Raw genomic sequence first — 24,264 nt, forward strand, 5'->3', positions numbered from 1 at the left:
ATTTTTTTTATATAACTTGGTTTGTAAATCAAATGTAATTACTATCACTTCAATGCTACTGTGACTAAGTGAGTAATGAATTAAGGGCGTGCATTCACTAATTGAACGTACATGGTATAATGGGGCATAATTAATATTGATATATTGATATAAGGCTTTGAACCATTCTGAGGATATGCTTGTATTGAGTAATTAACCTTCTGAACATGCAGGTTAGAGGTTGTCATGGCTGTTTATTCTGCAGATGGGTAGAGTAAAGAAAAAGAGGAACTATGGGGTGAAAGAATTTGCTCATTGAACAAATGTGGCTTCTGCAATGATACCTGAATTATATGTGAGCTTTTCAGACCACCATTTCTTTGATGCACACTTCTCCTCTGTGCTCTGTTCATGATGCATTTTAGTTCCCTGAAATTATTTGTTCTCCTCTAAGGCACATTAGAGAATTTTAATTTTACTACTTTAGTGAAAGGAAGAGCGTGCCATTTATAACTTTTCAAAGAAGTTTGTTTGAAAATTCAAACAAATTGAATTTTCCTTCTCGCCTACACAAATTTTTGTTTTTTTGTAGCTGGAGGAGTATCATCTTTAAGATGATAACTTGTTCAGAAAACATCATTCAAATAACTAATAACTACAAATGGTTGTGAGTTTCTGCAACAAAGAAGTGTCCATTCATATTTTCCCAATGTCACTGCTTAGTTCCCTTGATATTTTCTGATTCTTTCAACAAATACTGACTTAATTTATTTTCTAGAATGTGAACTAATAAGAAACTAAGAAGAAAATCAAACTTTTTTTTCTGTACTTGAGGCTTTAATTTACTGTCAGAGAACAATTAATTATTGGATTATTTTAAATTTATCTTTCAACACATAAATGAAAACTATACATGAAGGGCTTTCTATGGCCTGAGTCTAAAATTTTGTTGCAAGAATATTTTGCAATATTTATAAGGTAGAATTAAATATAAAGTTCTTTCACTCCATTCAAAGAAAATCAGCAGGATATGTCGGATACTTTTCTTGAAAATAGATCTGTAAAGAACTTCACTGGAGGACTGTGAAACCAAGAACTGAGTTTGAAATTAACTTTGAAAATTATGACATCTATTAAAAGTTGAAATGTTTGGCACAAGTATATTCCATAACCTAATTTTACCTTGCTTGTATAAGGAATCATGTTTAAAAAAATAAAAAAGGAACCAAAACTGAAACCAAATAGTTAAACATAATTGTTGGACAAGTATTATTGTTTCATTCTGCAAAGTTTAACTGTAGTGTATTTCATTCTTTCTTTTGGCAGTATTACCTAGTCATACATGTGGTAACCCAGGAGAAATACCTAAAGGAGTTCTTCATGGAACCAGATTCAACATTGGAGATAAAATCCGATATAGCTGTATCTCTGGTTACATCCTAGAAGGCCATGCCATGTTGACGTGTATTGTGAGTCCTGGGAATGGTGCATCGTGGGATTTTCCTGTTCCTTTTTGCAGAGGTAAAAAAAAAATGACATGAAATATCTTTTAAATACAAACAGCAGATTAAATAAGTTTATTTTGAAGTGGTTTTGTTTCCCCTGAATTAAAGCGTACTAATGTTTTTTCTAAAAATTGACACCATTTAAAACTGTAGTAATTCAAGCAGTGACACTCCAGAGTTTGGATTCAGAGATAGATATTATGTACTCATCTTTTTATCTTTCTGTTTGTGTGGAGCATAGCTATATCAATTTCATTACAGGACTTGGCCAGGAAAAAAATTCAGTGATGTAAATTTTGAAGGGTGGTCCAGTCCCTTTGAGTCCTATTCCTGCTCAGAGCATGGATAACTTCAAAATTGTGTCAGATTGCTCAGGGCTTTGCCTAGTTGATTATTTATTATCTCCTTGGATGAAGATTTTAACGTCTCCCTGTAAACCTGTTATGGTTCCCAGCTGGCCTCAGTCTCACATCGAATTTAAATAAGAATTTTACAGATTATGTCTACTTCTTCTCCTGTTGTAGGCCTGTGAAAAGATTCTATTTCCATTCTGTCTCTTTAGTACACCAAATTATGCTGTTAGATTTTTACATACCCTCCAGTTATCAGTTCTGAAAAATCCTTTTCCTTCATCCTCTCATGCACTATGTTCTTCAGCATCTTGAAGTTTTACTGGCCATTCTCTGGGCTTGTTCTAGGCTGTCAGTGTCAGTGTCTCTTTTGTGCTGAAGGACCCTAGGTTGGACAAAGCATTCTAGATGGAGCTTCCTAAGTGTCAAGCAGATGAGCTGCTCTCTCTTTAGCTGCTGGCTGTGCTCTTGGTCATGCCCCCCATGCGAGGTAAGCTTTCATTACTGCAGAGGTGCACCATACACTCAGCTTGTGTGTCACCAGGACTTTGAGTCCTTTCACCAGAGCCACGACCTAGCAAATAATTTTTGCGTGGAATGATCCTGGTCCAGGTATAAGACTTTGCATTTCTGTTTCGGAATTTCATGAGATTTCTGTTACACTTCCAGCTTATTAAGTCCTGCCATAAGAGCCTTCTGAATGGCAGTCCTGCCCTTCAAGACATCAGCCCATGACTGATTATCACTTCATAAATAAGTTGAAATCTACTCTGTTGAAGTCCAAGGTGTTGATTCTATAAACTGGTTTTTTCACTTCCCTCAAGATATTCAGCTAATGGTCATGGTGATGACAGCTGCTGTTAAAAGTGACTTATCTGAATGTTCTTTGCTCATACATCAGGTTGTCCTGTCCAGTACCTGCATTAAAAAAAATTGAAATCAGATATCAGCTATCTAATGCATTGCTTGCCCTCTACCATGCTGCCATCCCCAGAGATGCTGTGTGTGTTAAAGTCTCTGATGATAAGCAGACCTTGTGTCTGGGAAATTTGTAGTACTTTAACAGTTTTGATCACTGCTCAATCAGTTGGCCTGTAGCAGATATTCACAATAGTGACCTCTCCCTTGACTTTCACTTCTCATTCTAGCCTATAGGAGCTTATGAGCTCATAACCTGTAGTGCAGCAGAGAGAGCTCTGTAATTCAAGATCCTCCTTTGTGTAAGGTGCAGCCTCTCTTTTCTTTCCTGCATTTCCTAAGAGTCTGTGTCTATCCATTGGAGCCCTCCATTGAGGTGAACTGTCCCACCACAATTCTGTGACTGTATATGCACTTTCAGTTTGTCCATTGTGCATCCCACAGAGCACACTTTTGCATACAGGCACTTCAAATGGCTTCATGTTGCTTTGTGAGAGGGAGGAAGAGAAACATTCATTGCCTTGTCCCCATTTCTTCTCTCCTTGGCCTGTTCTCCCATTTGCCTTTAGGTTTTGGTGTTTGCCCATGACAAACTCTCTTCACTAGGTCAGCAGAACTCTTGCCCTGTTCAGCCAGGCAGATCCTATGTCTGCCCTCCTGTCCTCATTCCTTGAAGGGGACCCTGTGGTCAAAGAGGTCAAAGCCCTGTTGCCCGGCACCAGCTCCTTACTGAAGTGCTTGAATCTAATACTCCTACCTGAACTTTTGCCCTTGCATTAAACAGAGCCCCTCTGGTCTCCTGTGGTCTTTAGCCTGTTCTCATGCCCTGTGGACACCATTTACTGCTCCTCCTGCCACTCCCTTGGCAGTATTATTGGTGCCCATGTGGATGAGCAACAAAGGGCCATTATTTTATCCAGTAATGGTTACTTGTGACTGAGGGCTCTTGTATCATAATTCCTCAATGGAATGAAATATTTTATACTTTTCTGTGCTCCAAAAAAATTCAAGGGTCAACAATCAAAAAACCCAAAAAATATTTTGGCCAGGCCTATTTTAGTCCTTTTAGTAAGTGATAGCAAACAGGTGTCAGAAAAATATACATAAGTTCATGGTATCATCACTGTCTACTAAATATTTCTTATATTTCTGCAGATACTGTCTCTTTTGACACTAATTGCCTGCATGCAAATATCTTTCACAAGACTGAAATTCCATCCATATTTGTAACTCTGTGATTTTAACCTTCTAAAAAAAAATCAGGTGTGATCCTAAACCTCCTGCAGATCTTCCATGAAATCCAAAGAATTCTATGCACAGTCTGAGAAGAAATTAAGATCATAACAGAGAAGTTATTTACCAGTTGATGACTTATGTCAGCTAAGCCATTGCCTCAGTGAATTTTTAGAATTCACATGGAATGTGGATTTGATGAGAGATTTTACACATTTCTTATTTTATTTCATTTTATCAGTCTGGAGCATATGCCATGAGGTAGCCCTTTGCATTCTCTATGACTTCAAGCAAGACATGGTCCCCTATTGTTTCTCTAAGAACCTTGATCTTTTCCATGAAAGCATCTTTTGTTACAGTTCTGTTTCCAGATGGTATTCTTCTTTCTTGTCATCATAAACTAATTTCATGGCATGCATTCAAAATAACATAACAGAGTTAATAAAGCTCTGAGGCTTACTAAAAAATTGTAACAGCCTTGTTCTCTGTGGTACATTTCCCTAGTTTTGCTGATACTGAAAAAATGCTACTTTCTGCAGGTTTTTTGCATAATAATTCCAGGAAAATTAGGAAGCTAGTGTCCCATAATTTATACATGGTCTAACTGTATAGCTGCTGGTTTTGCTAGAACAATTCCTAGTGGATTACTAAGTCTCCTGGAAGATGTAGACAGCACTGACTCTTGTTTTTGCCATTTTATTTGTCTGGCTGCTGCTCAGTTCTGGAAATTCTCTTTTTAAAGCATAGCCATAGTGAGAGTGGTGGAGCTGGACTGTGCTGAAGGCTCATTGATGGCTTTGAATGAACTCTGAACAGAAGTCAAATGAGTCAAGGAAATTTTTAGAAAGTTCAGAGAATTTTATTGTCAAGATATTTGCTTTTTTTCTCTTTCTTTCTCTTTTTTTTCTTTCAATAAAAATCATGGATCCCCCAAATAGGAAACAATCCCCAGAGAAAAGTTCAAATGTAAAAGATGAGGCAATCCTGAAAGATGAGGCAATTATTAAAACCTAGTCCTGTTTTTTCATAAGGTAAATAGGAGCAACTGTGGACTTTTCAACTATTATGTGAAGTTTACCTTGAGTTTCTGCAAAAACATTGCCAAGGTATATACAAATACACTTACAAATTGTACTTTTGTATACTTAAAAGACTTATCAGAGAGAATCATTGGCCGACCTATATTCTGCTAATATGGGGTTTTTTTGCCTGACAATTAAAAAGGTCTTTGTTGTCTCAATCTCAGCTACCATAATACTGTCATCCAAAACATTTGCCTTGTCTTGAGGTTGAAATACTGTGCAGTGCAATCTGAAATATTTTGAAGTTTAATTTCATTCTCTTCAGTGGTTCCACTAATAGCTGATTTATGATATGTGACTACTTCTAAATGAACTTTGTATAATTAGGTTCTCAATTCTCAGTAATTTTGAGAATACCTAGTCGATTATAGTTGCATGAGTCAAGATTTTTATGAAGCTAACATTAGGAATACAAATTGGATTAGTGATATTACAATGGTAAGATTTTCTCACAATAAAAATAACTGTGAAGGAAAGAACATGTAATATATTATCATTAGAAACAGATCCATCTATTGGAGAGAAAATAAAGAAGACAATAAAGGAAAAAAGATCTTATTTCAGAAAATTCTAAAAGGAACAAATAATAATTAATTGGGTTTAAGATTTAGGAACTATTTTTGGAGATAGATTGTGGTCAAAAAATATATTTTTACACAAACACACACACAAACACATATATTTATGTATGTCTAAAATCAAAAAAGGTGTTCCTTGATAATGGATGAAAGGAAAAGGAGTCTGTGATTCATTTAGAGTAAGAAAAACTGAATATAGAGATGCAGAGCTGATGTTTTTGAAAAAAAATAGCAAAGAGAAATTAATTATTTAATTGTTATCCATACCTTCTGAGGTAGCAAGCAATTCTCTTCTAATTTCTTCTCAACCTCTGAGTTTAGGCAAATACTGTTTTTTAAGTTTAAGGAAGAGAAAAAGATCCCATATTTATCCATCTTTACAATCATAAAAAATTAAAAAGGAAAATAAAAAAAACATTTTCCAATAATTTTGCTTACTGTTGTACATTACATGATAAAATAAGAATATTTCCTTATATCCAGCCTATAGTCTCTATATTTTACAGTGACATAGTAGACTCTTATCTGAGCAATTTTGTTCACTTCCAGAATAATCTGATTTGGTGCAGCATTTATATTGAGATGAAATTTGGAAAAAACCCCCATTGTAACTGGTCAAATAAGAAGTCAGAGAGTTTCAGGAAAAGCAGATTGCAAAGCAGACACTGAGGAATTTCTTACGCGGTAGTGCAGGACTAGTAAATCACACCCAAGAGATTTAAGGACACAGATACAAATAGTTTTATATATCTGTATGTGTGTGTGTATGTACAGATATACATTTACATACATACATGTATGTATGTATTTAGATGTTCTAGCATGTGGCAGTAGGTATGGAGGGACTTGATAAAAAATGAAAAGATGCTAGGAGAAAGCTTGATCTTTGACATAAGGGGCCTGGAAGCTAGGAACAAGTGAAAAAATGAGATGATCAGCACAATGAAAACATAGCAGGGGTATCCAGAATGATGCAGTAAAGTCAAAAAATGGAAAACAAAACTTCGGCCTGACCAAGCAATATGAGCAAAGTTAAGATGGGAGAAAGACTCATTTATTAAAATGAATATCAAACCTCAGAGGCAGTCATAAAAAGATGGGTGTGATAAATGTCCTTAGAGTTCTGAGAATAACTGGATTAAATTTAATAATTTTTTTTTAAAAGTGACATTTTTAATGATCCTTAATTTGGTCTCAAAGAATTCAGCCTTCCCTATTTTTGCTTTAAAATTAGGAATTTACTGTTCATTTGTTGTAGACTGTTACTTCAAAGGATAATCATCAGCTTCAAAAACATATTCTCAAATGTAGGATAATCACTGAAAAGCAGTTTAGGATGCTTAAGTGAAAAATAAGATAATATTTACAAGATATCTTGAAAAATTATCTTTTAGTTTTTGGGAGAGAGAGTATGAGAATACTCATGATTATTATTTGAACTTCTTAATTTAACTTTCTTCTCTTAAAACTATGGTTTTGCATAAAAATGTGTTAGAGTTGGGGTTTTGATTTTAGGTTTGCTCAAGTAAAAACTATCAATCCAGAAGATTACTTTTCTGCCAGTGTAGCAAATAATTAGTCCATCATTATTTCTGTATTATTTGAAGTATGTAACTTTTTTGACTAATAGATCAGATATCCTGTCCAGAGTGGATGGTGAAGAAATTGGTCTTTATAATATAACAAACCGATGTGATAAAATAAATAATTAAAGGTTACTAAATAAAGCAAAATTTTTACAAAATAAAAACAACCAGTGCAAGATTACCCATGTGAGTCCAGTATTCTCAGGGCCCATAACAGTGGAATGACCCCACTGACGTCTGCCTAAATCAAGCTCACTGGAATCTCAAAGCTAAAATGTTCAAAGTAGTGCTGCAGCTGAAATGGTTGCCCACAGGTCCCTAAACAAACTGCAACAATTTTTGTATTTCTATTTTGTACACACTATTATCTTCATGTGAGAAATATGATAATTTAATATATGCAAAATAGATTCTCTTTTGCTAAACCACAATTATTTCTGAAATTTTAACCAACCCCCCCGAAATTCTACTTAAAGAGCAATCCAAATTATTTTGAAGTGCCCTTTGACAACCATGTAGATAGAAATAAAATTAATCTTAGATGCATGGTCTAATGAGTATTTAATTTATGTGAAGTTGATCAGCAGCAAGAGAAGAAATTGAGAAAGGGAGGCAAACTGATTAGAGCACTTAGCTGAGATGCAGTACATCTGGATTCAAGTGATGATAGAAAAAAACCCTAGCAACTTCTAGCAAGTTTATATTTTTCATAAAACAGAAAAAAAGCAGAGGTGTTGGTTTTTACCTACTCAAAATATAATCTGTAAAAACCTAAAATAGTAAAGAAGATAAGGAAGTAGAGGTGTATATTTTGATGGTTAAATAGGTGTCTGCCTGTTGGAATTAAATTAGATAAGTGAGCTAGCAGATGAATGCATAATGCTACACTGTTGTAACATTTTGTGATGTGTTTGGTCATTTTGAATCTGTGGTTTAGCAGCTTGACAGTTGGCAATGACTCGCTGAAATTTTCTTTTAAACTTTTTGTTTATTTAATATGCTTGTTTCTATGTTTTTGTCAATAAGGCATTTTAAATGGTAATTTTAAAGTCCCATTTTAAAAAAGCTATTACCAAATTTCTTGTAGTAACCTTTTTGAAAATATACAGAGCATGTGTTTGTGAAAGAAGTCATTCATCATTATTTTATAGATGTGTTCCCTGTACTGAAGATGTTTTAAAATGAAGTACAATTATCTACTTTCTCACAAACAAACTATGGAAAAACACCATTTAATAAAGAATTAAATACATTGTAGAATCATAGAATGTCTCAAGATGGAAGGGAGCCATAAGGATCCTTGACTTTAACTCCCTGAAGGCCTAAAGTTGAACCACATGGCTAAGAAAGAGCAATATTGCAATGCTCCTGAGCTCCAACCATCCTGTGCCATGACCGTTTCCCCGGGGAGCCTGATCCAGTGACTGGCCAGTGTCCCAGTGAAGAGCCTTTGTCTAATGTTCAGCCTGAACTTCCTCTGACACATCTTCGTTCTGTTCCCTTGTGTCCTGTCCATGGTCACCAGGCAGAAGACAGCATCTCCCTCTCTGCTGCCTGCCTGGAGTAGTTGCAGAGGGTCATGAGGCTGATCAAGACAAGGGACCTCAGCCACTCCTCCTAAGTCTTGCCCTCCAGACCAGCTCTGCCCTCCAGACTGGCTCTGATAGTTTGATGTCCTTTATAGGTTGAGACATCCAGAACTGCACACAGTGCCTGAGGTGGGGCCATTCCAGAGCTATGCAGAGTGGGACAGCCACCCTTGCCCCCCTGATGCCCAACACTCCCCAGGACACAGCTGGCCCTCCTGGCTGCCAGGGCACTGATGACTCAAGTTCAACTTGCCATCAACCCAAACCCCTAGATCGCTCTTCGTGGATGTGCTCTCCAGCCTCAAAAAAGAAAGATCTTTTTTCAGAGGAGCTTTTAATAAGGCTTGCTAAATAATTTAGGCCCATGGCTCATTTAGAACCCTCTAAGGCTGCAATTTTCTTTAATTGATAAGACTTACAAAATGTGACTCAAAATGACAATATGTCATTTGATGATGATTCATAAAATATCACTCAAGTTTTAATTGCACCTATGCTATTGCTATTCATAGATAAGGAAATGACTACTAATGACATGAGAAGAAAAAACTTTATTACTATGAATTTTATGTACTTTAAATCACCACTATGTTTTTATCACTTATGTTCAAAGAGTAGTGTAGTAATATGATTTTTCCACATGAAGAGCTTTCAATATAAGCTTCAAGTGGAAAAGCCAATTCAAATATTTAAATTCAAATTCTAAGTTAATTTTTAAAGATTCTTAATAAATTTTGAAAAAGATTAGGTTTGTATTGAGGTTTTTTGCTTTGTTTTGTTTTTATTATGCAATAAATGTTATTTTATTTACATTTTATTATGTGGTGTATTAAAAAGGCACATAGAATACAGAACATTGCACTCTGGAAAGCATCTGTGTGGTGATGAGAGAAAAGTCCTGTAAAAAATGATTGAATGTTCAAAAGGTACCTAAACTAATTCAAAAAAAGTTTTCTAAGATACTGGTTTTGTACTTCATCCTTGGCTATTTGCTCATCAAGGCATGCATCTCTCTTTTAGCAAGATTCATTTAGGCAAAATACAGCTTACTAAAATTTTCAGATTATTATTTTTGGTGAAATTATTCTTTCTAGCTTGAATAAAAATGAAAGGTTTTTTTATTGACTTCCATAGTGGTACTTCTCATTTTTTGCATGCATAAACTTGATGTATATGTTTATCTGTTTTATCTAAGCTACACATCTATACAGTATACATATTTTTTGTCAAGTGGTGCCAGCCATATGTTTTTGCATGTGTGCTTTATATGAGATGCATATTCTCTAAATTCAGAGCACTTAATTCCTGACTACTGAGAGATCCAAATGTTTGTAGCTTTATACTTCAAGTAGTCATTTATGCTGATACAAACAGCACTTTGTGCAGTTGCTTACAACTTGAAAATAAGCATAAGTGTTTGGAATTATTACTTGCACATTTTAAAATGCAATTTGTAAATCACATGGAGTTTGAATTCATGAAGCCTCAGGCACTATCTGCTATCAAATTATTGCAAGCACAGTGATGTGCTAAGATTCCTGAGCAGTAACTCAAAAGCATAACACAGAGAAGGCCATGGCCAAAAGCGATGATCAGTCCAAGGAGGCCAACTCACTCTGGGACCAGCTGTGTAAGACCAGACACTTTGTGTCTTACCCTCTGAGCAGTGAGGCCACTGCCTTCCTACACTCACTTAAGAAATGCATTATGCTTTACTATTCAACAGCCTGGTTGCCTTAGCCTGTGTGCCACTTGTGATGAAGGAAAAACCCAAAGCATACCCACATCTGTCAGACAGAAAACACTCTCTGGCCCAGGCTGCTTTCTGTGGTCTCACCTAGCTGACCAATGTTCTCTTTTTCTGTGTTAGCTTGACTTCTCACAAATCTGTTCAGAATGGTGTTGTGAAGGATTAAAAGGCTATGCATCCCTTTGGTCAGATAGCTGTAGTAGTGTGAGTTCCTCTGGCTGTCATTGGTAATGCACAGTGTATAAATTTGGATTTTTACATGTACTTGCCAGTAATAACAAACCACATTTCAGCTGTAAAATTCTGAACTTTAGAGCTCAAAGTTTACTCAAGGGCTCTGGAGCAGGAACAGTGAATAGTATTGTATTTACCACAACTAGCATGTAACTTAAGGTCAGTAAAAACAGTGAGAGATGTTATAATTGAGGATGCTGTCATAAAATAAATTAACAGCAGCAGCTACTACTAGACATATGGGAGACTTAGGATTTTGGCCATCTTGCTAGTTACCCTGAATGGAAAAATTCTGCCTGCTAGCTTTCAAGAATACAGGTGGAACTGTTATGTGTTAGAAACTGAAATTTAAAAATGCAGGTACAGGATGTAAAACAATAATTTGATTTTTCTTTTCTGGGCTGGATGATGATCTGAAATGAAGTGCTAGAAAGTTATTTAAAAAAATAAACAAACACAAACAAAAAAACCCAAACTGCAACAACCACAAAAATCCCCCAAAACAAACATACAACACACACACCACACACACACACACACACACACACACAGAAACACTGGGAAAAAAGAGTCATTTTAAATATTATTCAGAAACAATACTCAATTCTCCTTTCTGATTTATTATAGATTTACAGTAGTTTTCAAATATTTAAATCTTTGAATGTATTATGCACCAGGAGGTTTTACTCAGATTCTCAGCTTTATCCATGGTCCTTTAATTTTCACTTCCTTTCCCCCTTTCGTTCCTCAGTGACACAATGGCCCTTTCAATATGCACTGTATAAAAAGCAAGAAATTGAGGAAGGAATCACAAAAATGCCCTGATTTCAGCAACAAAAAAGAAATCTTTTAGGAAAGTCAATCTATTCTAGTTCTATTCCTTCATTTTAAAAAAGACCAAAGACATAAATATCAGGGTGGAGAAAGCAAGATATGAAATTTATTGAAAAAACATGACCTTCTCTGAAAAATTTGTGTGCCAAAAAATTAAATCAATAAGGCTTTACTAGCCAAGGTTATGTTACATTTGGGTACATCAAAATTTACTTTTGCATGTAGAAGCGTAAGGACTGTGCAATTAAGCAGCTTTCTCTCTTTTTTTTAGTCAAATTAATGCTCTATACATTACTTAAACATTAAAGAATTTATTCTGTTTCTGCCTATTTTGAAATTCTTCCTTTTACTTCTGTCACTTATTGGCTATTTAACCCCTTTTCATAGTCTCCTTTTTCTAATGTGCAGACCCAGAATTCTTCTTCCTTTGATTCATGAATCCTTTTTTCCTTCAAATATTCCTTTAAAACACATTTTCACTGACAGGCTTTCAATTATGATTGAGAAGAGCAGTTCTGTCCTACACCTTTCTGTTGTCTTAATTAGCTATTCAGTTATTATCCTAATTAGACTATAAGTACCCTGTGTTATGCACCTTGCCAAGCTATGTGTTTTTGAATCTCCATGTGCACTTATAGTATGTAAATAATACCTAATGATAGTTGCAGTAAGTAAAGATTATAAAAGAGATAAAAATAAAATGCTTCTCTTCTGATCCTTCTCCTATGCAGAAATATTTTTAATTACTATTTCTTTGGCTTTCATTGCCACATTATCAAAAAGCAAAAGTCACCGGATGAATTTTTAATTTCTTATGTCAATGAATTGTATGGATGACATATTTTCTTGGGGTTAGCAAGGAAATTACAAGATATTTGCTAAATACTTTGGCAAACAATTAAATAACATTCAAGATTTAGGAGAAAATTCCTATGCTTTTTGTTTTAAAAAATAGGTAATAATAATTTAAAATATGCATTATGAATTGATGATGTATGAACTTGGAAGGTCCATCTGGCAACAAAATCTTCTGAATTCATTTGTCATCTCTAAACATCCTGATTTAGAACAAAAAAAAAAGGGAAAGGATAGTATGATGATATTAATGCTTCCAATTTAGGACAGTGTAAAACTGAATAATTTTTTTTTTCTGCAGGTTTTTTTTTTGCTATAAGAAATAAGTGAATGAAAATATTTGTTCAATATTTCAAAATCTGTATCACAAAGAGTCTAACTGTTTCTGTGATTTTGTGCCCAGTTCTTTTTTAGGCTTCCTCTGTGCACACATTCACAGAGCCAGGTTCTCCAAATCAGCTCATAATAGGTGTCCCTGCTAACCTTCATTCTTGTTTGAATGTGCTGAAGTGACACCAAAACGGAAAAAAAGTCAGAAAACCCAAACCAAAAACCTCAGCTCCTTAAAGGCCAGACAATATTCTATTCCATTCTCCTGGACAATATTTGTTTCTGTGTGTGCATATTTATGGGTCCTCAGTGAGTAGAGAAGATCTGGGTTTGCAGCAGAAACAAGGAAGGTGCTTCACTTGTTTGAAGTGCAGCTTCATTAGTAATTGATATTCTTTTTGCCAGCTGAAGGAGCTTGTGGAGGGACACTACGTGGGACAAGTGGAACTATTTCAAGTCCACACTTCCCTTCTGAGTATGAAAATAATGCTGATTGCACCTGGACCATATTGGCTGAACCAGGAGACACCATTGCTTTGGTCTTTACTGACTTCCAGTTAGAGGAAGGATATGACTTCCTAGAGATCAGTGGAACAGAAGCACCATCAATATGGTAAGTCAAAGATGTTTTAAAGATCTCACTTCCTGTTTTTCTTTTTTTGGTTCCTAACTGGAAAGATCAGAGGATATTTAAGATATTTTCTACCTGTTAGCAACGACTGGGTTTTTTCGCTTTTTTTTTGGTCCCTCTCACCTTTTAGAACTGAAAAAGTAAATAGTTTCCTTCTGTTTCTTTCCACATCTTTGTCCTTCCTCATATTTTCCTCCATCTGCCAGAGTTATATTTGTACGGTATCTTATCATTGAGCATTTAATTCACGTTACACATTTGGACTTGGTATGAGAACATTTTTTGATGTTGTGTCTGGAAGGACACATGGTATTGTACTTCAGCAATGAAAGTAGTGATCCAAATCAGCCTGAGAAAAACAGGAATATATAGACAGCTAATAGATGACATCTTGTTCTAAACAGGCTGTAATTCAATCTCACTACATGTTTGCATGTATGCAAGCATTACTATCTTATATTAGCTGATGTTAAAACTGTTTGCTTAGCAATATTAGGGATTAGTAATTGTAATACTAAATCTATGTTCTCTGTACTAAGTAAAAGATGATAGTTCTGCCTGTGGGAATGGATTAAGTTGTGGAACAGTTTGTATTATAATTTCTTTGCAGCCTACATATGCAGGTTTTTCATTCTTTTCATCGCTGAGAATGTCTTGTGCTTGACATATGCACCATTGCTATAAAATTTAGCCTAGAAAAATGTAGATTTTCTTGGATGACTGATGATTATTATTTAAAAATGCCTTTCTAGAGATAGGAAGCAATCCTACTATTATTTTGATGTCATTACTGGCTAGACAGTGCAATATATTAGTAATTGTGAAGTTCTAGCTAGCATCTGATCTTTTAAAAATCTATCAATAAAAATTTGTGGTAACTATACTTGGCAACTATGTAAAATCTTTGGTTTAAAGACCCATGCAGATCTATGTCACTGATGCCAAGGTGATTTTTTGCTTTTTCTTTTATGTACTTTTTATATAACTTTTATGTATTCTCAGTATTCTTAGCATGCATACTTGTAATTTCTTAAGTCCAATAACTTAGCACAGCCCTTGTATTTTGTTAGGCCAGGAGACCAAACACCCTAAAGGCATCATAGGAGGAGGCTGGAAAACCCCATGCTGTCTTGGGAAACCAGGGTCTTCTCTAGAGCATATCCTGAAAACTAAAGATTTGTCCCATCCAGGGGGGAATTCCTCAGATGGAGGAATATCATGCCATTCATCCAGGCCTCCCATTGGGCATCTTTGTTAGCTATGCTAATTTGTGAAGTCTATAAATTGTATACACAGTCTATCGTGTGTGTGCATCCCAGCACATTCCACCTTGGCAAAATATTGCACCATGATGATCCTGATTAAAATGCCATGGTAAAAACCCCTTATCCCTTAGCCATGTCTGGCACTCAATTTTTTAAGACCGTAATCACAAGATTACTCTCTAACTTTTCCACATGAGCAAAAGTGTAATGGCAGCCAGTGAAGCAGCTTGGTATCAAATGAACTGCTCATGTCTGAAGTACAATGTGTGAATACCCCCTTGCCTCTCACTCATGCACAGACATGCACAACAGTCACCAATGTAAAGTTTTTTTCTTAGGGCTTCTAAGGATCAGAAACTGAAATCTTGAAGGGGTAGAACTAATGCAATTTTGCTGCAAAACATAAAAGTATGTCCATTTGATTTTGTTTAAGAGACTCTGCTAGACACTTTACAACATGCTTGTAATTTTCATTTCTGGTAATAGTTGAATATGGGCAGAAGGCATTGAAAGCATTCTGCATTGATCTCATGCAATATTGGTCAGGTTTACATTGGAACAGAGATATAACAAGAATTTTATTTCTCCTAGAATTTAATCTCAACATTTTTTTTTGTTTTCTGTGGTAGGCTGGAGATCATTATTTAGCACTGATCACTAAAACCTGGATTTAGTGTGTGCTCCCAAAATCATAGAATCATAATATAATTTGGGTTGGAAGGGAACTTAAAAGACCAGCTAGTAGTACCCATCTATTGTGATCAAAGACATCTTAAACTGGATCAGGTTGCTCAGTCCTGACCTTGAATGTTTCTGGATGTAGACATCCAGCACCTCTCAGAGTAACCTTTTCCAGTGTTTCTCTACCATTATTGTCAAAAAATATCTTCTTCGTATGTAGTCTAAATCTACTCTCTTTAAAATCATTACTCCTTGTCCTACCAAATCAGGTTGTGCTAAAAAAATCTGTTCCTCCTCTTATAAACCTCTTTCAAGTACTGAAAGGCTGAAATGAGATCTCCACAGAGCTTTCTCTTTCCAGGCTGAACAGCCACAACTCTCTCAGCCTTTACTCACATATGAGAAGTGTCCAAGCTTTCATTCATTTTTGTAGCCCTCATGCGGCTACAATGAGGGTCAAACAAGTCCATGTCTTCCCTGTGCTGAGACACAGAGCTGGTTGCAGCATTCCAGGTGGGGGTCTCACCAGAGCAGAGCAGAGGGGCAGAATCCCCTCCTTTGCCCTGCTGGCCATGGTGTTTTTGGTGCAGCCCAGGACACATTTGGCTTTCAGGGCCACACATGGGAGCTCATGTCCAGCCTCTCATCCACCAGCACTCCCAAGTATTTCTTGGCAGAGCTGCTCCCAGCCTGGATTGATAATAGGAGTTGTTCAGACCCAGGTGCAGCATTGGCATTTTCAACCCTCATGAGTTTTCCATAGACCCAGTTCTCCTTTTTGAGCTTCTGGTACCTCTGGATGTCATCCTCTTCCTCAGGTGTGTCAATGTCACCACACATTTTGGTGTCATCAGCAAACTTGCTGAGGGTGGGCTTTATCCCAGTCTCCACGGCATGGATGAAGATACCATGAGCAGTAGTGGTATCAGTGATACCAATGCAGGATTAGTACAGGATCACTGAGGAATGTCTGGAGAAGCTATGGGCAACTGCCCATAAGAAATCTTTAAAGGATTATTGGAAAACTTGGAATGAAGCTACACATTCAGCTATATTTAAGCCAGAACAGTTACCATAGCGACATTAGAGCCATGCTAAATGTAGTGCATTCTGTAATATGCTAAAATCAGCTCTGTGTCTAAATGGGAAGTTGTTCCATGCTTAAAACTAATGGTCTAGGGCTGTTATCATCTAAAAATGTGATTTTTTTTTAATTGCTCCCTTTTATTGTATCTGGCATTATGTCAACAGCTTCAGACATTAATTCTATATTAGGACTCACATATTCCATTAGCATGGCCTGGTAATTAGGATTGTTTTTTTCCCCTTAAAGGAATAATTGCTGTAGAATAGGTGAAAAAAGACACATATATAAGCACTGTAAAAGCTAGAAAGAGAGCAAGAATTAAGAAAGTAATTTCAGATTGATTATTCTTTAGTGTTTTTAGTGCATGATGCAGTATGTCTGGATTTCCCTCTCCAAATATATCAGCAAGGCTAGAAGCAGTTCCAGCATGATTGCAGTAAAAAACAGGACAGATGTGGTTTTATAAGTAAAGCAATGGAAATGCAAGAACAAGCAGAATCTAAATGCCAAAGGACAGTAATCTGATGTATCTATAAGATATGTCATAGTAATTGTATAGATTCTTCATCTTTCTCCTATATAATACTAATATTTTTGTATTAGTATTATTCCACACGTTTTTAAACCCTCTATAAGATGTTCAGTAAATTACTGAATTTTTTAGCTGATTGTTGGCTTCTTTTCCAGTGCATTAATAAGGAAGAAGAGATTTGCTTACCTTTTCTTATTTTTAAAATCACTCATATGGTCCATCCTAATGGAATTAGTTTAAAAAGAGTTCAGTGGTATTATTTATATTACGTACACGATACAGTAAGAAAGTCTAAAGCTATTCAAGGTTTATTTGTTTGGGGATTTTTTTGTTACCTTTGAGTGTTTTTTGTTGCTTTTTTTAATTAGAGAGCAGTTATATAACTCTGGATCTTGAATGAATAGTGGTGACCACATTTTTAATTCTGCTTTGAATCAATACAAGTGTCAACATGCTTTAAAAGAGGAACATCGGTGCAAAATGAATGTGAAGGACATAAAAAAATCTTTTTAATCTGTAAAAGGAGTAGAAATATTATCAGTTAGACTATAGATGAAAGAAATCTTTTTGAATTTAAAGAATTTTCTTAGTTTGCTATTACATAAGGAGTTTTAGGTGTAAGATAAGTTTTTTTTGAGTTGATAAGCTATTGCTTGCAATGCCACAAACAGTAATTTTGAGAGCATAACAAAAGGACTGCCTCTGCTATGTGTGGAACTCATCTTCAAGTCCACCAAATTGTTGATCTTTTTGGTCTGAAGGGCTCCTGTGTTGCTAATTATTAGAACATAAAAAAAAACTATTCTGAACAATGAATATAACTTTTAAAATACTTCCCAACATGTCCCTTTATACATCTGCATAAGTTATACGGTACTTAAAATTAAATCAAAGTTGGATCTAAAGATAGTATTAAGAAGTATCTGAAGTATCTTAGAAATCCAGACTTTAGCTGAACACAGTTTTGAAAAAGAAATCTATGACTTAGGGAAAGCATCCTATTGAAAATATCTTAATCTTTCCCAAGACTCCCCCTTGAGATGGAAGATTGGGTTTTTTTATTATTATGTGTATGTTAGGTAAAGCTGGGCAATTCACATGGGCATAGATAGGTCCAGCTGAGGCTTTTTCATGTAAGTGTGGCTTGGTCATAATTTTTACAAAATCTTCAAATTATCTAATGTTGTTATACTGTGCATGAAAGGTGATTATGACACTAAGAATAATTCTGCAATTATATTTTTTTTAATGCGGAATCCTAACTTTGAACAAATTGTGTTTAATTTTTTTTCTCTATGACCTTACAATACTGATTTTTTTCTTACTGTGCTTCAATTTAAACTTAAAATTAATATCCTTCACATTTTTGTTAGTATTTGCCAATGCAGAAGAATGAACTGCACTTCATACTTTTTAGTCTAAATTCATTTCCTAATACTATTTAAAATTACCTTTAAGGTTATTCTGACTTCCTTATAAATCATTTCAATATCATAGCGAAAGGCCATAAAACTTTATGTGGATATGAGAGTGATTTGGAAGCAGCTCTAATTAATTGCTATAATCTTGGCATACAATTTGACATAAGTACCTGGAGTCATCTGAAACTCTGTTCTTGTTTCTGTGTTAATGAATAACTCCTATAATAGCTGGATACTATTTTGTGTTTCTTAGCTGAATACACCAGTCCAAACACTCAGATATATTTCAGAATAGCAGGATTTCAGTTTGCATGCTTTCTGTCCTTTTCATAGTTCTGTTGTTATCTTAATTACCACCCTCCTTGTGAGAGGCCTATAGCAGAGTGAGGCATGAGGGAATGGAGTGGTGTAGATCACCTTTTTGATAGACACCTATGGCAGTAGATCCAGACATCTGAGCTGAGTGTTTCACTCAGAATGACATAATTGGACAGCTGAAGAGCACCATCTATTGGTTTGCTGTTAAAAGATATATCACTTGTGGATCACCTTCAGTCAAAAAGCACTGCACCAGGAACAGGCTTGGGGCATACCTGTGCCCATATAAAGCACTATGTTTTGTTACCCTCTCCATCAGGTGAGAAAAGATATGCCATGGCCATGAAACAAAGGGAAAGCAGTTAAAGCCCAGCTTTTCATTCAAGGAAACTATTCAATTTTTAATATTTATATGTCATTGCTTACTTTTTTAGCCTCTTTAGAGACATCATGACCATCATTCCTTTTTTGTGTCACCAGGGAAATTCTGAAAAGTTATGTGCTTGTCTTGGAGTTACTGGTAAAGGGTTCTCTTGCTGCCTGCTAGGATTTAGGAGCTCTTACCTTTTTTCTAGCTTTTAACTGGATTTCTCCTATTAGCTGTTTTGGTCAGGAAACCAATAGTTTTAAGCTTCTCTATTGGATAACTTGTCCATCTTACCTGTCATGAACCATTTTTTTTCAGAAAAACAAGCGACACATAGTTACCCTCAAATTATTTCTATTGACTTTCATGTTGCAAAGTTTCCAGTTACCATGTAAAATTACATCATCTGTGACATGTGTAAATTAGCAATAAAGTTATCACTTGAATCCAACCTATTAAACACATATAGCAGCACAAAAATATTTAAAGCTGATTTACCATACAATACTATTCTGTTCTAAACCCCCAAGATACATTGGAGGGACATAGAAATTTCAAGTTGAGTGGCTAATGTAGATTCTGTGCTCTGTATGAAGAGCTTTGTAAGACTGAAAAATATAGTGATCCTGACAGAACATTGCAGACTTTGTAATTCATAATATGTTTATTTACCTGATTAGAATGAAATTTCTGTTAATTAAATACATTTTACTAGCAGATTTCTTCTATACATGATTCATTCAAAGTCTTACTACAGCAGGTATCATCAGAAGGGATTTGCACATTGAAAACTGAATAAATGACAGAAAAATCCCCAAAATAAGTAATTTGGCAAACACCTTGTCCCTGTAAAAGACTCAGTGGAATACATCTTTTCCCTATCTTCTGAGTCCTGTCAGTTGCTGCCTTTGGTACTGATGCTCATCTCTCCAGGTTTCTCCTAGCTGGTTTTTTGCTGTCAATATGTATGCTTCCACTGTTCCCTCCACTCCCACAAATGTGTCCTATTTCTGCATTCTTCCTCAGCATTTCCTGCTGTGTGAAATGGTTTAAGCTTAAAATCTGTTACAAGCTATCCCAAAAAAAATGGACAAATCATAGTTTATCCTGGTTTCTGGTAGATAAAGGGTTGAAAAACAGATATCCCCAAGCATTTTATTTTATTTTTTTTTAATGTCAACCATGTACCTTAGTCATAATCGAATTGATGTATCAAAAGTTTGCAAACACAGTGCTGAACTTGAGCTCCTGTGGAGTTGTGTGATCTTGGAGAGAATGTCCTGCTGGCCTCAGAGGTGTTAAGCACAGTCTCAGAAAGGAGTATCCCCACTCACGTATTAGGGAATTTATACAGAAAATCGGCAAAGTGTTTTGCATAGGACATCAGCCATGTATACTAAACATGTCATACAGGCAATTGGTGTACTCTAGTTCTGAAAGTATTGCTCTCCAGAGTCTTTTAAAATTCCCTTAATGGAAAACAGCAAGTTTTAATTCAGTATCTATAGCCAGTTCTTCTTTTTTTAAAAGCAGTTGCTAAATCCAAGCATGCAGATAAACAGTTTCTTTGCTCCTACTGTTTTCCTCTAATAAGGATTAATAAGCTGATATCATCAGGGATATATCTTGTACTTGGCTATATTTATCAAAATCATCATGTTCCAAAATGGATTTTCTTCAGGCATTCAAATGCCTACTTGAAAAAATGAATTATCCACAGCTGTAAGTAAATTGTTTGCAGGCTTGGGGAAATACAATGCATACTGCTCAGTATCTTTGAGGTCTATGGAAATTAAAAAAAAAATAGCTTGGATGTGACAGGTAGTGAACAGTTCACCCTCCCTAAAATTTATGTAGGAGAGAAGATGAAACATGACTATGGTTTAGAAAGCAGAGCTGCAGGGAAATCAGTATCTTAAGATAGGGTCACATTTATTTCTACCACCCTGGGCACTGTCTTCCTGTTGCTTTCAGCATCCTAGTGGAATTTTTTTAAAATATTTTGATACAGAGGATCATATCTGGTTATTGTGGCATTTTTTTGTTATTTGATTGCATATAAAATAATGTAGTATAGAAGTAAGTATAAATAAATATATAAGGTGATGAGCTCTGCTATTTGCAGTGATGAACCTGCAGATTCTAATTGTTGAAATGGCCATAATGAAGATAAGAAAAAACAGTGCAAGTAGTAGTTTCAAAAATAAGCTGAAATGTAGCATCCAAATTTGTGTGTGATCTCTGAGTTGCTGGCATTGGAAGAAGGAAGAAATGAATTGCTGGAAGGAATAATGACCAAACTTTTCCTTCCCATTATATAGATATAGATATAGATATAGATATAGATAGATATAGATAGATATAGATATAGATATAGATATAGATATAGATATAGATATAGATATAGATATAGATATAGATATAGATATAGATATAGATATATCTCAATAAATATGGTTTTTTATGATAATATCTCTCATAGAAATCCTGCAAAAGTTCTTAGGCTTGTATTTGAAGAAAGCATATCTGAAATACATCACTTTCCTCTTGTCATATTTTCATGCTAAATATTATATATAAAAATACATATTAGTATCTGTATGCATAAAAGTATGTTGAAGGTTTTGCAAGGATTTTGACCTTAAAAAAAATAGGAGGGTAAGTGTACTCCATGCTAATAGCAGTGACTGAACTCATAATGTCTTGGCTGTGTTAGCTCTAAGGACACAGAGACCACTTAGCTGTTAACACCAGCATGTGAGTCGTGTATGAAGTGAGAAGTACAGAGGCACTAAATTGACACTTAATTCACAGAACACTATTGCTTTCTTTGCACCTATTAATTTACAGCCTACTGTGCTGAAGAGGCATAAAGGCTTCATTCATAGCACATCACAAACTGACAGGAGCATAACAGTGAGAGAACTCACTTAAGGAAGCCCTGTGACCCACAGTATAATTTTCTACTGCATTTAAAAGAACATAAAAAAAGAATTAGATCTTTTAAATTAAGCATGTGAACATGGTTTAAATACACTAAAAGAGAGCTCAGATTGCTTAAAATACCACTGCTTTACTATCTTTCTAAATAGATTTTATAATCCTGGGGATCCAGCATGCTCCTAAAATATCCTTCTACTAGGTGTGTTGCATTATTCTAGAATATCTATACCATTAGCTGAATTTACTCACAAAATTCTTGACATTGGATTCAGGAAAATATATTTCAATGATGAAATAGCTCATGCCAGCGTAGTCAGATTAGAAACTTTTCTTAGAGATATTTATGAATTGCTAAATTTCTTGATTTTACACAGTATCTATCTAATGCAGTCAACCTGAATAGTAAAACAAAGCACACAGATATTTTGATTTCTGGAATGTTACATGGAATGTTACATTAAATGTTACATTCTTTCCCTCTCTCCCCATTTTGCCATACAGCCCTGCCATGGATTCTAGGTTTGCGTGCAATATTCAGAGTAGTTCTGAAAAAACCACACCTACTCACTGATTTAAAACAACCCAACAAAACAAAACTCAAAAAAAACCCAACAATCCCCCACCAAAAATAAAAACAAACCTACAACCCAACAAACACACAAGCAAACAAAAACCTAAATCAACTGGAATTTAAACTGGAGTTTTCCAATCTTTATCTCTTTGGTGGTCAGTGTTGCCACATGAGAAGGGAAAAGTTTAATGGAGAAAGTCTTGCTGTTAATATCTGTCTGCATATAAATATGAAGTCTCACCCTTGTAGAAGTAATACGGTTCAGTTTATCTGGCCAAATCACAATTAGCAAAGATTAATATTGGGACTACTAGATCAGTCTGGAAAACAAAATGATAGGTATTTCCTGGACCTTAGACCAAATTCTAGTTTGACACTGGTACCTAGTTTAGCAATGATATCAGAAAGCTAATCAATCATTTCCCCTGACATGGGTAGATGCATCTTTTCCCATGAGGATCAGTGAGAGGGAAGAATGGTAATTTACTTAACTGCTCTTTTAAAGCACTGTAGTTTTCTACCTTATATTTCAAATATATTAGAGTTTTAATATTAACTATTGCCATTTTCTAAAAGATATAGAGGGTTTTAATACATTCTGGGTTTTTTGACATGTGCTTTTAAACACCCAAGTATATGAAAAAATATTCTGTAGGTATTAGCATAGTTGAATGTGTTCTTACTTTCCAGCACATAAAATTATCTCAGCCTTGTTCAGCACATTTTAAGAGAAGAGTAGATTTTTATGATGTAAAAATCAAGCATGAATATTGGTCTGTTTTATTTTTTCTTGGATGTACTGAAAGTTGCTAAAACCTGCTACATGACAACTAAACCATTTGTTAGTAGTTTGAATTTTTTCTATCCAGCAATATATACCAAAGTAGACATACTTCTCTAGAAAACTCTTCCTGAGTTTCCACTGCTAGTTTTTTAGGCCAACTACCCATTAGTCTGTTGCATGTTTTCTCTGCTGTGACCTCCAGCAGCTCAGAGTAAACCTGCCAAGGAACTGTTCTTAGAGTTAATAAATACTTTGGCCCCTGGTACCCCTGTTTAGTTAGCACACAAAATACATTGATTATTTCTCTGACTCCTAAAGAATGTTAAATTGAATTTAAATAACATGTTTATCGATGGCTACTCTTTTTTAAATGCCTGCACAGTGGGCTAGCGATTGGATTTAATGGATTTTCTGCAGAGATCTGCACTTAGAAAATACAGTTCTGTTATATATCTCTGATGATTTAAAAAAGTAGTAACAGCACAGAAAGTTTAGATATGATGTGTAGTGGTGACTGAGATATTGTTTCTGTTTATCTCATCTCCCAGAGTGGCAGGGGAGAAGACAATCAGTGAGGAAGGCAATTTGATGTGAATAAAAAGAAAACAGAAGGATTTTCCTAGTTTAGCCAAGCTTGTTGCAGCACCGCGATGAAGTGTGAGAATTTCAGATCTAAACCATCTAAACAAAAACTAATGGTTCCTTTTAAAACAGTGGATACTGATGGGCATATTAATGGAAAAACTATTCTGTGTTCTGACCAGATTGGCAAATTATTCCATCCCACTTTTATGGAGAAAGGAGAACAGACAGAAAAAAAAGCAAGTTTTCCTCACCAGAA

The 24,264-nt window shown here is 35.3% G+C and overlaps 1 protein-coding gene across 1 annotated transcript in view; it reads left to right on the forward strand.

The window, feature by feature from the left end:
- Positions 1–24,264, forward strand: part of CSMD1 (CUB and Sushi multiple domains 1) — a 1,056,389-nt gene that overhangs the window by 541,148 nt on the left and 490,977 nt on the right. The window contains exons 4-5 of the mRNA XM_050972940.1: positions 1,306–1,500; positions 13,229–13,436. Of these exons, the coding sequence (XP_050828897.1) occupies positions 1,306–1,500; positions 13,229–13,436 (403 nt within the window). The remainder of the gene's footprint in view (positions 1–1,305; positions 1,501–13,228; positions 13,437–24,264) is intronic.

Source organism: Serinus canaria, chromosome 3, assembly GCF_022539315.1.
Source record: "Serinus canaria isolate serCan28SL12 chromosome 3, serCan2020, whole genome shotgun sequence".
NCBI lineage: Eukaryota > Metazoa > Chordata > Aves > Passeriformes > Fringillidae > Serinus > Serinus canaria.